We start from the raw sequence: 15378 nt of genomic DNA, 5'->3' as shown, positions 1-15378 counted from the left end.
TTAAATAAAGTTTCATTGGTTATGTTTGATACTAATAGAAGCAGTATTTCTACACTGAGGTATTAGTACTTCCTCCAACAATATTGATTATTATATTGATTATTATATTATATTGATTATTATATTGATTATTATATTGATTATTATATTGATTATGACCCTCAACAGGGGGCAGCACTGAGCTGCAGTTCGCTAAAGCAGCCTCGTCTCTCTCCGTAGTCACATGTTCAGACCCGGAAGTGAACATAACACGCTGCAGTGTGAGCTGCTCCGACCACGTCTGGATCAGTTTGGATCGGGTTCGGTTCTGGATCAGTTCTGTTCAGAGTCTCTGTTGGTGTGTGACGTCATGTCTGCGGTCAGCTGTGTACCTGGCCAGTTTGATGACGTAGAGGAGGACAGGTGAGACTGTTTGTTTCTACTGAGAGACCAAATGTTGTTATTGATATACACATATGTATATATATATACATATACACATATACACATATATATATATATATATATATATATATATATATATATATATATATATATATATATATATATATATATATATATATATATGTATATATATATATATATATATATATATATATATATATATATATATATATATATATATATATATATATATATATATATATGTATATATATATATATATGTATATACATATATATATATATATATATATATATATATATATATATATATATATATATATATATATATATATATATATATATATATATATATATATATATATATATATATATATATATATGTATATATATATGTATATATATATATATGTATATATATATATGTATATACATATACATATATATATATATACATATATATATATATATGTATATATATGTATATGTATATACACATATACACATACATATATATATATATATATATATATATATATATATGTATATATATATATGTATATACATATATATATATACATATGTATATATATATATGTGTATATGTATATGTATGTATATGTATATATATATATATGTGTATATGTATATGTATGTATATGTATATATATATGTGTGTATGTATATGTATATGTATATGCATAAGAAAGATATTTTCTTAATGAACGGTCAGCTGATACGTGATCAATATCAGTAAACAAAACTATAACGTGACAACATGAATAACAAATAATCAAACAGATGAAGAGTTTCTTCCAATAACGAGGCGTCAATATCACTATTCAGTAGTTTCCTGTTAAGTAACGTTATGATTCATATCGCCTCCTGCAGTGGCCAATCACAGCCGTCTGCTGCAACGCATCACACCGGTGATGTCACTCAGCAGCCTCCATCACACCGACAGGAGGAGGAAGACGAGGAGGAGGAGGAGGAGGAGGAGGACGAGGAGGAGGAGGAGGAGGAGTGGGCGTGGCGTTCAGCAGGAGGAGATCTTACCAAAAGATACAACAGGACGGCCGTGAGCTGTCAGGTCAGAAACACTGATCAATCTGATTGATTATCAGTAGGTTCGTTGGAGATGAGTCAGTTCTGATCAGAATCGATCGCCACAATGCATGCTGGGTAGATTTGTGTCCGACTTGCTCTGACGTCATGAACACGTGGGCAACAATGACCTCACGAGAGCGAGGTGGGTTTTAGAGCTGACTGCATGGCCCAGTGCATGATGGGAAACGCCTGCTGTCTCCAGATCAAAGAGCTGATTGGCTCTTAGCTTAGACAACAAACACCACGTTTTGTAGAAAATTCTTATTTTCTGTGTAAATGTAAGATTTGATGCTAGATTGTTGAATAGTGGACTCACGTTGTGCAATGATGAGGCTGATAATTCAATTCAGTTTATTCTGTAGAGCCCAGAATCACAAATTACAAATTTGCCTCAGAGGGCTTTATAATCTGTACACATGAGACATCCTCTGTCCTTAGACCCACCTCACACCCTCCCTCTGTCCTTACACCCTCACATCCTCTGTCCTTAGACCCTCACATCCTCTGTCCTTACACCCTCACATCCTCTGTCCTTACACCCTCACATCCTCTGTCCTTAGACCCTCACATCCTCTGTCCTTACACCCACACATCCTCTGTCCTTAGACCCTCACATCCTCTGTCCTTACACCCACACATCCTCTGTCCTTAGACCCTCACATCCTCTGTCCTTACACCCCCTCACATCCTCTGTCCTTACACCCTCACATCCTCTGTCCTTACACCCTCACATCCTCTGTCCTTACACCCTCACATCCTCTGTCCTTAGACCCTCACATCCTCTGTCCTTACACCCTCACATCCTCTGTCCTTACATCCTCTGTCACATCCATCCTCTGTCCTTACATCCTCTGTCCTTACATCCTCTGTCCTTACACCCTCACATCCTCTGTCCTTACACCCTCACATCCTCTGTCCTTACACCCTCACATCCTCTGTCCTTACACCCATCACATCCTCTGTCCTTACACCCTCACATCCTCTGTCCTTACACCCACACATCCTCTGTCCTTAGACCCTCACATCCTCTGTCCTTACACCCTCACATCATCCTCTGTCCTTACACCCACACATCCTCTGTCCTTAGACCCTCACATCCTCTGTCCTTACACCCTCACATCCTCTGTCCTTAGACCCTCACATCCTCTGTCCTTACACCCTCACATCCTCTGTCCTTACACCCTCACATCCTCTGTCCTTACACCCTCACATCCTCTGTCCTTACACCCTCACGTCCTTACTCTGTCCTCAAACGTCCTTAACCTCACATCCTCTGTCCCCGAAACGACTGTGACTCTTCTTCAGTCAGCTGACTGCTCTCCTTGTTCTCATTGGTCAGTTCAACAGACAGAATCCATCCAATAAGACGCTGCAGTCGACTCCGTCTGACAAAGCTCTGAGGAAATATGAGCACAAGATCAACCTGGGTAACCACACACACACACACACACACACACACACACACACACACACACACACACACAAACATATATACACACAAACATATATACACACAAACATATATACACACACACGAACATATATGCACACATATACACACATACACACACACGAACATACACACACACACACACACACACACACACACGAACATATATACACACACACACACACAAACATATATACACACATATACATACACACACACACAAACATATATACGCACATATACATATACGTATACACACACATACACACACACGCACACAAACATATATACATACACACACATACACACACACATATATACACACACATATACAGACACACATATACATACACACACACATACATACACACACACATATACATACATAAACACACACAAACATATACACACACTCATACACACGCACACACGCACCCACACACACACACACACACACACACACACACACACACATACATACACACACACACACACACACACACACACACATACATACACACACACACACACACACACACACACACACACACACATATACATACATACATACACACACATACACACATTTATTTTTTGCTGACCGCTAATTGATGCTATTTATCGCTGTCGATCGTCTTCGTACACAGTGGGTTCTATTGAGAACACGTGTTTGTTTGTTTCTTGCTAATAAAACAACAAAAGCAGCTTCTGGATCTTTGATCATCGACAGACGGGTTCTTCTCCTTCGTTAACCTCTTTAACATGTAGTCACCTAGAACATGCTTTTCTCTGGTTCTTCATGTGGTCCACTGAGACGTTAAACTACCTGAAGAACACAGAACGAACTCTTTGTTTGCCGACAGAACCTGATCTTCACATCAACACAGTGGAGACTAGAACACTACTCTGTGTTCTGAAACTAGAACGGTAGAACCAGTTGGATCACATGGATGTTATTTCAGTAAAATCCTTGGATGCTGCGTTCCTGAGGTTCATAACCGTAGAACCGTACAGAACCCTCCTCTGACACTTTGACCTAAAGGTTTGGTTTATTGATCCATAAAGCTTCATCCCTCTAACTGTCAACAGAACGAACGGAACGAGGAAACTCCACTCTTTTCCTCTTTCAGAACAACGTTCTCATGGAACCCACGTTCTCTTTCAGAACAACGTTCTCATGGAACTCTTTTTCTCTTTCAGAACAACGTTCTCATGGAACTCTTTTTCTCTTTCAGAACAACGTTCTCATGGAACCCTCGTTCTCTTTCAGAACAACGTTCTCATGGAACCCTCGTTCTCTTTCAGAACAACGTTCTCATGGAACCCACGTTCTCTTTCAGAACAACGTTCTTATGGAACTCTTTTTCTCTTTCAGAACAACGTTCTCATGGAACTCTTTTTCTCTTTCAGAACAACGTTCTCATGGAACCCTCGTTCTCTTTCAGAACAACGTTCTCATGGAACTCTTTTTCTCTTTCAGAACAACGTTCTCATGGAACTCTCGTTTGCTTTCAGAACGTTCTCATGGAACCCTCGTTCTCTTTCAGAACAACGTTCTCATGGAACCCTCGTTCTCTTTCAGAACAACGTTCTCATGGAACCCACGTTCTCTTTCAGAACAACGTTCTTATGGAACTCTTTTTCTCTTTCAGAACAACGTTCTCATGGAACTCTTTTTCTCTTTCAGAACAACGTTCTCATGGAACCCTCGTTCTCTTTCAGAACAACGTTCTCATGGAACTCTTTTTCTCTTTCAGAACAACGTTCTCATGGAACTCTCGTTTGCTTTCAGAACGTTCTCATGGAACCCTCGTTCTCTTTCAGAACAACGTTCTCATGGAACTCTTTTTCTCTGCTTTGATCCATTAAACCTTTGATCTTTTTCCTGTCATGTTCCACGTCACTGTTTTCATCTCTTCTGTTTCATCGTGTTCTCCGTTAACGTTCGTTCTCCTCTTTTTAGGCTCCTTGTAGTTCTAATTGTTAGCTCTTTGGTTCTGTGTCGTAGAGAGGAAACCTCAACGGTCCATCAGGTTCCACAGATAGACATTCTGAGTGACTCTCAGAGGAGATAACGGAGAACCCTCTGACGTTCTGAACATGTTCACTCTGAGTTTACTAACGGAGACCTAAATCACAAAGAAGGAGCGACGTTACAAACCCTTGGTAAAGGCCTTCCTCTTCAGGATATTGACCAATGAGCTTCAGAGGGGTGTGGCTAAGCACGTCACACCAAGTGAACAACCATCGGGCCAATCATCAGGATTTGTTCTCAAGAGAACCTGAAGCTCCCGGAACGGTTCCTTCAAATCCACCACTAAGGGAACCACAAATGCAAATCTATCTCTAAATCCTAAACAGTTCTTCTGATCAGTACAAACTCAGGATATGATTGATGACGATGTTGAACCACATGTGTAGAACATTTTAAAAACACTAGACAGATGTCAGCGTGTGCATGAGCCCGGGGAGAATGTGTCCATAAATCAATGTTTGTCCAAACTTCACCAAACCTGCTGGACATTTTGAATGAGGCTGTTGAAACAGCTGGACATGTGACTGGAGGGAATGAGAGTGAGTGACGGCTGATGGGAGGAGCCCCGTTGTCTTGAGTCAGTCTGTGATTGTGAGGTTCCAGCGACACCTTGAGCTCAGTGAGTGTAGAGGACGGGTCTCACCAGAAGGTCGGACCTGTGGTTAACTTGGTCTATGTAAAAGAATCTAAGTCAATAATCAATGTATTGATTAAGTTCTTCATCCTGATCAGTCTGTTCGTTGTTGTTTCAGATAAACTGAACTACGCCGACTCAGTGATCAATAAAGTGACGACGATGCAGAAACAGAAGGAAGCCGACAAGTACGTCTGAACTCACCTCATATCGCATTACCTCACAGCTCGTCTTACCATGTGACTAATGATCTGATTGGCTGCTGTCTGCAGGTACAGAGTGAAGGACAAATCAGATCGGGCCACAGTGGAACAGGTGAGCTGCTTCTCTACATGCAGAGGCTCTTATTTTGAAAAGCTTTGACAGGAAATAGGTGAAATGGTTTAGCCTCATGATCAATTCATCTCCCCGGTATTTTATTGATTACTTGATGAACCATACACTAAGGAAGGTGAAGGGTTTTTGATTTAAGTGGTAAGCAGCTGGCCTTCTGAACACCGGGTCGGGGGTTCGATCCCCGCCTCCTCCCGTCAGCATGTGTTTAGATCACCGTAACCTGCTTTAGAGAAAAAGAATGTGAGTTAGAGTGCAGATTGATGAAACAAGTCTTCTGTTTCCTCATGATGTAATCATCAAACACATTCAGGAACGTTCCGCTCCTCCTTGTTGTTCTCATCAGCTGCTTGTTGCTCTTCTTCTTCTTCTGCAGGTGTTAGATCCTCGAACTCGAATGATTCTCTTTAAGATGTTGAGTCGGGGAGTCATCTGTGAAATCAACGGCTGCATCAGTACAGGGAAGGAGGTCAGAAATCACTCATCAATACTGACTAATACTCATCAATACTGACTAATACTGATCAATACTGACTAATACTCATCAATACTGACTAATACTGATCATCAAATACTGATCAATAATAATACTCATCAATACTGACTAATACTCATCAATACTGACTAATACTGATCAATACTGACTAATACTCATCAATACTGACTAATACTCATCAATACTGACTAATACTCATCAATACTGACTAATACTGATCAATACTGACTAATACTGATCAATACTGTGTGTGTGTGTGTGTGTGTGTGTGTGTGTGTGTGTGTGTGTGTGTGTGTGTGTGTGTGTGTGTGTGTGTGTGTGTGTGTGTGTGTGTGTTTTTTCAGGCTAATGTTTATCATGCCAGCACCTCCTCTGGAGAAAGTAGAGCCATAAAGATCTACAAGACCTCCATCCTGCTGTTCAAAGACCGGGACAAGTACGTCAGCGGAGAGTTCAGGTCAGTCTCATCATAGTGACATCACAGTCTCATCATAGTGACATCACAGTCTCATCATAGTGACATCACAGTCTCATCATAGTGACATCACAGTCTCATCACAGAACTTCCTGTTGTCTCTAAAATAACAGACATCAGACAAGTCAATAAGTTAGTGTCCTTTATGATCATTATCAATAATCAGCAGGCATCAGCAGTTCATTGCTGTTCTCAATCATCATCAGGTTCTAACACGTTCAGTTAACTGTTTAAAGTCCTTCTTCTGTTGTTCTGCAGGTTCCGTCACGGTTACTGTAAAGGAAACCCCAGGAAGATGGTGAGAACCTGGGCAGAGAAGGAGATGAGGAACCTCATCAGGTGAGAACCTTTCTGCTGACACATAAACCATGTAGAACCTGTTCGACCAGATGATAGAACCCGTCAGAACCTGATCCGACCAGCTGATAGAACCCGTTAGAACCTGATGCGACCAGCTAATAGAACCATGTAGAACCTGATTGACCAGCTGATAGAACCTGTTAGAATCTGATCCGACTAACTGATCGGACCTGTTAGAAACTTGTGCGACCAGCTGATAGAACCATGTAGAACCTGATCAGACGAGATGATGGAACCAAGTAGATCTTAGCCGACCAGCTGATGGAACCCGGTAGAACCTGATCCGACCAGCGGCTAGAACCTTGTAGAACCTGATCCGACCAGCTGATAGAACCCAGTTCCCAATCGAACCTTATCTGGCGCTGGTGGAACCCAGTAGAACCTGATCCGAACAGTGGATAGGACCCAGTAGAGTCTGATCTGACCACTGGATGGAACCCAGTAGAACCTTACAGTGTGTGTGTTCTAGGCTGCAGACGGCAGGAATCCCGAGTCCAGAACCGTACCTGCTCAGAAGTCACGTTCTGCTGATGAGCTTCATCGGAAAAGACACCATGTAAGAACCCATCGGGGCCGCTGATCAGAGAGGTCCAAACAGAAACTATGACTGTCCTGTCATGTATTGATCACTCCGGTATTGACGACCCTGTTGTTTATTGATCGGTCAGGCCGGCTCCTCTGTTGAAGAACGCGGCGTTGTCTGAGTCGAAGGCTCGTGAGCTCTACCTACAGGTTCTACAGAACATGAGGAAGATGTTCCAGGAGGCTCGCCTCGTCCACGCGGACCTCAGCGAGTTCAACATGCTGTAAGAGACCCTGCTCACACACACAACCCCTTCAAAATAAAAGCCTCTAAAACTCACCAACCTGTCTTTAGATATCACAACGGAGACGCTTACATCATTGACGTGTCGCAGTCGGTGGAGCACGATCATCCTCACGCTCTGGAGTTCCTCAGGAAGGACTGCTGTAACGTCAACGGTGAGACGTCTGCCCCTATCGGACTGTGTACAGTGGATGACGTCATCATGACGTCATCCTTGGATTGTGGACTGATGTTTTGAAACCTTCAGTTCAGCTTTTGAACTGATACGATTTAAGTGCCTTCATCATTTCAAGTGTTGATTGGAAAAAGAAATGTTATTTTGTTTCAATGAACTGCGAGCACTAGGAAAGGACCACCCCATTGTAGAGACCTGTCAATCAGTGTGTAGCCCCGCCCCTAAAGCAAACCTGTCAGCTGATCTGATTGTGGGTTTTGTTTCCCAGAGTTCTTTGTGAAGCGTGGCGTCGCGGTGATGACAGTCAGAGAGCTGTTTGACTTCATCACAGACCCGTCGATCACCTGCCACAACATCGACCAATACCTGGAGAAGGTCTGAACACTTCCTGGAAAAAGTGTATTCATAAAAACATGCTCAGGAAACACAAACAAGTAGAAGAAAGAGACAATAGAAACAGAATAGAGAGAGCTTTTACCTTTGTGTCGCTGATCTACAGGCGATGGTGATTGCATCTGAGCGGACGTCGGAACAGCGGTCGGATCAGGACGGAGTGGACGAGGAGGTGACGGATACACAAACATCCTCATGTTCAGATGGTTACAATAGTCTCCCCCTCTGACCTCCCCCTCCTCCCTCCTCAGGTGTTTAAGAAGGCCTACATCCCCCGAACTCTGACGGACGTGAGTCACTACGAGCGAGACGTCGACCTGATGAGGACGAAGGAGGAGGAGTCGGCCATCTGTGGACATGAGGACAACGTAAGAGAAGCAACACATGAGGACGAGTAGGGACTAGTGGAGACGTGTGGAGACTAGTGGAGACGTGTGGAGACGTGTAGAGACTCGTAGAGACTAGTAGAGACTAGTAGAGACGGGTGGAAACGGGTAGAGACGGGTAGAGACGTGTAGAGACGTGTGGAGACGGGTAGAGACTAGTAGAGACGTGTGGAGACGGGTAGAGACGTGTGGAGACGGGTAGAGACTAGTAGAGACGGGTGGAGACTAGTAGAGACGAGTGGAGACGGGTGGAGACGGATAGAGACTAGTAGAGACGTGTCGAGACTAGTAGAGACTCGTAGAGACTCGTAGAGACGTGTCGAGACTAGTAGAGACGTGTCGAGACTCGTAGAGACTCGTAGAGACGTGTCAAGACTAGTAGAGACTAGTAGAGACGGGTGGAAACGGGTAGAGACGTGTGGAGACGGGTGGAGACGGGTAGAGACGGGTGGAGGGCTGTGTTACCTGAGTTAGCTGTTACCTGAGTTACATTACATTTACATTACATTACAGTCATTTAGCAGACGCTTTTATCCAAAGCGACTTACAGGAAGTGTATTCAACATAGGTATTCAGTTACCTGAGTTAGCTGTTACCCGAGTTACCTGTGTTACCCGAGTTACCTGTGTTACCTGAGTTAGCTGTTACCTGTATTACCTGAGTTACCTGTGTTACCTGAGTTAGCTGTTACCTGTATTACCTGAGTTACCTGTGTTATCTGAGTTAGCTGTTACCTGTGTTACCTGTGTTACCTGAGTTAGCTGTTACCTGTATTACCTGAGTTACCTGTTACCTGTATTACCTGAGTTACCTGTGTTACCTGAGTTAGCTGTTACCTGTGTTACCTGTGTTACCTGAGTTAGCTGTTACCTGTGTTACCTTGAGTTACCTGTGTTAGCTGTTACCTGTGTTACCTGTGTTACCTGTGTTACCTGAGTTAGCTGTTACCTGTGTTACCTGAGTTACCTGTGTTACCTGAGTTAGCTGTTACCTGTATTACCTGAGTTACCTGTGTTACCTGAGTTAGCTGTTACCTGTGTTACCTGTGTTACCTGAGTTAGCTGTTACCTGTGTTACCTTGAGTTACCTGTGTTAGCTGTTACCTGTGTTACCTGTGTTACCTGAGTTAGCTGTTACCTGTGTTACCTGTGTTACCTGTGTTACCTGAGTTACCTGAGTTACCTGAGTTAGCTGTTAACAATCTGCGTGTTTGCCGTTCAGGTTCTGTACCAGACGCTGACCGGACTGAGGAAGGATCTGTCTGGAGTTCAAACGGTATGACCATCTCTCACTCTGTCTAATACAAGTGTTAGCTTAGCTTAGCTTTGTCTTTATTGCCTTATTTACCTCACCTGTCGAGAGAACCATAGAACGTCCCCTGTTAAGCTTTATCAATAAAACATTAAAAGTCTCAGGACCAAAGTAGAAAAAGAGGAGGAGAGGGAGGAGGACAGAGGAGGACAGAGGGAGGAGGACAGAGGAGGAGAGAGGGAGGAGGACAGAGGAGGAGAGAGGGAGGGGGACAGAGGAGGACAGAGGGAGGAGGACAGAGGAGGAGAGGGAGGAGGACAGAGGACAGAGGAGGAGGACAGAGAGAGTAGGACAGAGGGAGGAGGACAGGAGGAGAGGGAGGCGGACAGAGAGAGGAGGACAGAGAGAGGAGGGGAGGAGGACAGAGGAGGAGAGGGAGGCGGACAGAGGACAGAGGAGGAGGACAGAGGGAGGAGGACAGAGGAGGAGAGGGGGAGGCAGGACAGAGAGGAGGGGGAGGACAGGGGAGGAGGACAGAGGAGGAGAGGGAGGAGGACAGAGGGAGGAGGACAGAGAGAGGAGGACAGAGGGAGGAGGAGAGGGAGGAGTCTTTTAGCTTTTAGAACAAACTATTGGATTGAAATCCAAAAATATTTCTTTCTTTTTTGAGACAATTCAAAGTTTTCTTCAGATTGAGATGAAATGGAAACCCGAGTTCAGGCTAACGTTAGCTGGACAGGTGAACAGGTGTACTCTCTCTGGTTCAGGTTCCTGCTCTCCTGGAGAATGACCAGTCTTCATCTGAGGAGGAAGAGGAGGAGGAGGAGGAAGCGGAAGAAGAAGATCAGCAGGAGCAGAGTGAGGAAGCCCAGATTGACAAAAAGGTACTCAACAGCAGTCCTCCAGCTGAGACAGAAGACAGGATGAAGAGTTTATTTGTCTCCTACATGGAAAATACAATAAAGATGTTTCTATTTATTTCATTCTTTCAGGAGAAGAAGAAGGTGGTGAAAGAAGCTCAGAGAGAAAAAAGGAAAAAGAAAGTACCAAAACATGTGAAGAAGAGGAAAGAGAAAGCGTCCAAGATGAAGAAAGGCAAATGATGACTTCCTGTTTGTCTGTGTAGACTTCCTGTGTGTTACTACTCTATTGATCAGCTGTGCAGCATCACCACGACGACCAGTCACAGTAAACATCAAAGAAAGCTTTCAATAAAACATTTTATCACATGTTTTTATCATCATGTCATATTTTTATTTTCCTCCACTAGCCAAGGTTTGTGTGTGTTTGTGTGTTTGTGTGTTTGTGTGTGTGTGTGTGTGTGTGTGTGTGTGTGTGTGTGTGTGTCAGGAACAGTGTGTGTGTGTGTGTGTGTGTGTCAGGAGGAACAGTGTGTGTGTGTGTGTGTGTCAGGAACAGTGTGTGTGTGTGTGTGTGTGTGTGTGTGTGTGTGTGTGTGTGTGTGTGTCAGGAACAGTGTGTGTGTGTGTGTGTGTGTGTGTGTGTCAGGAACAGTGTGTCCTCGTCTGTTCACTATCGTCACAGTGAGACAGTATGAGACAGAAGACAAAACAAAACTACAAACTGATAAACAGCCAATCACAACCCTCTGAAACTCACCTCTCACTGGCTCATGGGTAATGTAGTCTTCAGAGACTGTTAGCGCTCACCATCACAGAGATGGACAGAAATGTTGTTCATTGAACAAGTTTAAATATTATTGATAATGAGCAGGAACAGAGTAAGTATGACATCATCAGCTTCCTGTAACACTGAGGTTTGATGTATGACATCATCAGCTTCCTGTAACACTGAGGTTTGATGTATGACATCATCAGCTTCCTGTAACGCTGAGGTTTGATGTATGACATCATCAGCTTCCTGTAACACTGAGGTTTGATGTATGACATCATCAGCTTCCTGTAATGCTGAGGTTTGATGTATGACATCATCAGCTTCCTGTAATGCTGAGGTTTGATGAGTTCTTATGCTCCTTAAAACTGAAACATGATTTACGAAAGGTCCATGACACGGACAGACAGACAGACAGACAGACAGGAGAAGTGTGTGTGTGAATGGGAACCTTTGACTGGTTTCAGTAAACCAGTGTGAGCATGTGGAGGAAGTACTACTCACAGCTCTACTACAGTAAAAGTATCACTTGTACTGTGTAAAATACTCTGTGACAAGTATTCATCCTGCTGTCAGAGCGTCTCAATGGAACATCATTATGGGATGGATAACTCGCTGTTTCCTCCTCAAGGGGGACAGACACCCACTCCCTTATTGCTGAGTGCTCATTGGCTGTCTCAGAGTGCAGCGTGTGGCGTTCTCCGGTTCTGATTGGCTGATGCTTGAAGCAGCAGCTCCTTACAGAAACCCAGTGACCCCGTGACCTCTGAAGGTCACAGTGAACTTCAGGTTATCAGTGGTGATATGTAGTGACATCATCACTGATAACACACACACACACACACACACACACACACACACACATACACACACACACACACACAATCATACACGAATACAATCACACACACACACACACACACACACACTGTTCCTGACACACACACACACACACACACACACACACACACACACACACACACACACACACACACACACACACACACACTACCTCTAGCTCAATAGAATTAGTGTGGACGAGTGTCTAAACAGGATGTGTCAGCTGACCGACGGCATGTGCTGCCACTTCCCTGTGACAGTCTAACCCAAAGACTCCTGTAATCAGTCTGAAGAGTGAGGATGAGGAGGGAGGGGTCCAGTGATCCAGGCAGCTCTGCCATTGGCTGGTTGTGTGGCGGGGGGGGAGGTGAGCACTGATTGGCTCTCAGTTGTATAAAAAGAGGAAAAAGTTGAAAAAGTTTTTCTTCATTATCGGAGATTCACTGAACTTCAGGTAACAACACTGGTTCTACTCTTATTCTACTGGTTCTACTCTCACTCTACTGGTTCTACTCTCACTCTACTGGTTCTACTCTTATTCTACTGGTTCTACTCTCACTCTACTGGTTCTACTCTCACTCTACTGGTTCTACTCTTATTCTACTGGTTCTACTCTCACTCTACTGGTTCTACTCTCACTCTACTGGTTCTACTCTTATTCTACTGGTTCTACTCTTATTCTACTGGTTCTACTCTCACTCTACTGGTTCTACTCTTATTCTACTGGTTCTACTCTCACTCTACTGGTTCTACTCTCACTCTACTGGTTCTACTCTTATTCTACTGGTTCTACTCTTATTCTACTGGTTCTACTCTCACTCTACTGGTTCTACTCTCACTCTACTGGTTCTACTCTTATTCTACTGGTTCTACTCTCACTCTACTGGTTCTACTCTCACTCTACTGGTTCTACTCTTATTCTACTGGTTCTACTCTCACTCTACTGGTTCTACTCTCACTCTACTGGTTCACTACTGGTTCTACTCTTATTCTACTGGTTCACTCTACTGGTTCTACTCTCACTCTACTGGTTCTACTCTTATTCTACTGGTTCTACTCTCACTCTACTGGTTCTACTCTTATTCTACTGGTTCTACTCTCACTCTACTGGTTCTACTGGTTCTACTCTCACTCTACTGGTTCTACTCTCACTCTACTGGTTCACTACTGGTTCTACTCTTATTCTACTGGTTCTACTCTCACTCTACTGGTTCTACTCTCACTCTACTGGTTCACTACTGGTTCTACTCTTATTCTACTGGTTCACTCTACTGGTTCTACTCTCACTCTACTGGTTCTACTCTTATTCTACTGGTTCTACTCTTATTCTACTGGTTCTACTCTCACTCTACTGGTTCTACTCTACTGGTTCTACTGGTTCTACTCTTACTCTACTGGTTCTACTCTTACTCTACTGGTTCTACTCTCACTCTACTGGTTCTACTGGTTCTTATTCTACTGGTTCTACTCTACTCTACTGGTTCTACTCTCACTCTACTGGTTCTACTCTTATTCTACTGGTTCTACTCTCACTCTACTGGTTCTACTCTCACTCTACTGGTTCTACTCTTATTCTACTGGTTCTACTCTCACTCTACTGGTTCTACTCTCACTCTACTTTCTACTGGTTCTACTCTTATTCTACTGGTTCTACTGGTTCTACTCTCACTCTACTGGTTCTACTCTTATTCTACTGGTTCTACTCTCACTCTACTGGTTCTACTCTCACTCTACTGGTTCTACTCTACTACTGGTTCTACTCTCACTCTACTGGTTCTACTCTTATCTACTGGTTCTACTCTTATTCTACTGGTTCTACTGGTTCTACTCTCACTCTACTGGTTCTACTGGTTCTACTACTGGTTCTACTCTCACTCTACTGGTTCTACTCTTACTCTACTGGTTCTACTTCTACTCTCACTCTACTGGTTCACTACTACTGGTTCTACTCTCTCTACTGGTTCTACTCTTACTGGTTCTGGTTCTACTCTACTCTACTACTGGTTCTACTCTCACTCTACTGGTTCTACTCTTACTGGTTCTACTCTCACTCTACTGGTTCTACTCTTACTTCTACTGGTTCTACTCTCACTCTACTGGTTCTACTCTCACTCTACTGGTTCTACTCTTATTCTACTGGTTCTACTTATTCTACTGGTTCTACTCTTATTCTACTGGTTCTACTCTCACTCTACTGGTTCTACTCTTATTCTACTGGTTCTACTCTCACTCTACTGGTTCTACTCTTATTCTACTGGTTCTACTGGTTCTACTCTTACTCTACTGGTTCTACTCTTACTGGTTCTACTCTCACTCTACTGGTTCTACTCTCACTCTACTGGTTCTACTGGTTCTACTCTACTGGTTCTACTATTCTACTGGTTCTACTCTCACTCTACTGGTTCTACTCTTATTCTACTGGTTCTACTCTTATTCTACTGGTTCTACTCTTACTACTGGTTCTACTCTACTCTACTGGTTCTACTCTTATTCTACTGGTTCTACTCTTACTACTGGTTCTACTGGTTCTACTGGTTCTACTCACTCTATTTCTACTGGTTCTACTCTTATTCTACTGGTTCT

The 15378-nt window shown here is 43.3% G+C and overlaps 1 protein-coding gene across 1 annotated transcript; it reads left to right on the top strand.

Moving 5' to 3' along the window:
• Positions 1-236: 236 nt before the first annotated feature.
• Positions 237-11552, top strand: riok1 (RIO kinase 1 (yeast)). Its single transcript, XM_054596153.1, has 17 exons — positions 237-402; positions 1294-1492; positions 2849-2936; positions 5747-5816; positions 5901-5943; positions 6338-6430; positions 6802-6914; positions 7191-7271; positions 7762-7848; positions 7961-8098; positions 8170-8273; positions 8562-8668; positions 8793-8858; positions 8938-9054; positions 10294-10347; positions 11091-11207; positions 11316-11552. Exons 1-17 carry the CDS (start codon positions 350-352, stop codon positions 11424-11426), a joined length of 1641 nt encoding a protein of 546 aa, XP_054452128.1. The 5' UTR covers positions 237-349; the 3' UTR covers positions 11427-11552.
• Positions 11553-15378: the final 3826 nt, after the last annotated feature.

The sequence above is a fragment of the Anoplopoma fimbria genome, chromosome 3 (assembly GCF_027596085.1).
Source record: "Anoplopoma fimbria isolate UVic2021 breed Golden Eagle Sablefish chromosome 3, Afim_UVic_2022, whole genome shotgun sequence".
NCBI lineage: Eukaryota > Metazoa > Chordata > Actinopteri > Perciformes > Anoplopomatidae > Anoplopoma > Anoplopoma fimbria.
The sequence above is the reverse complement of the archived record's forward strand: the minus strand, read 5'-3'. Positions and strand labels throughout refer to the sequence as shown.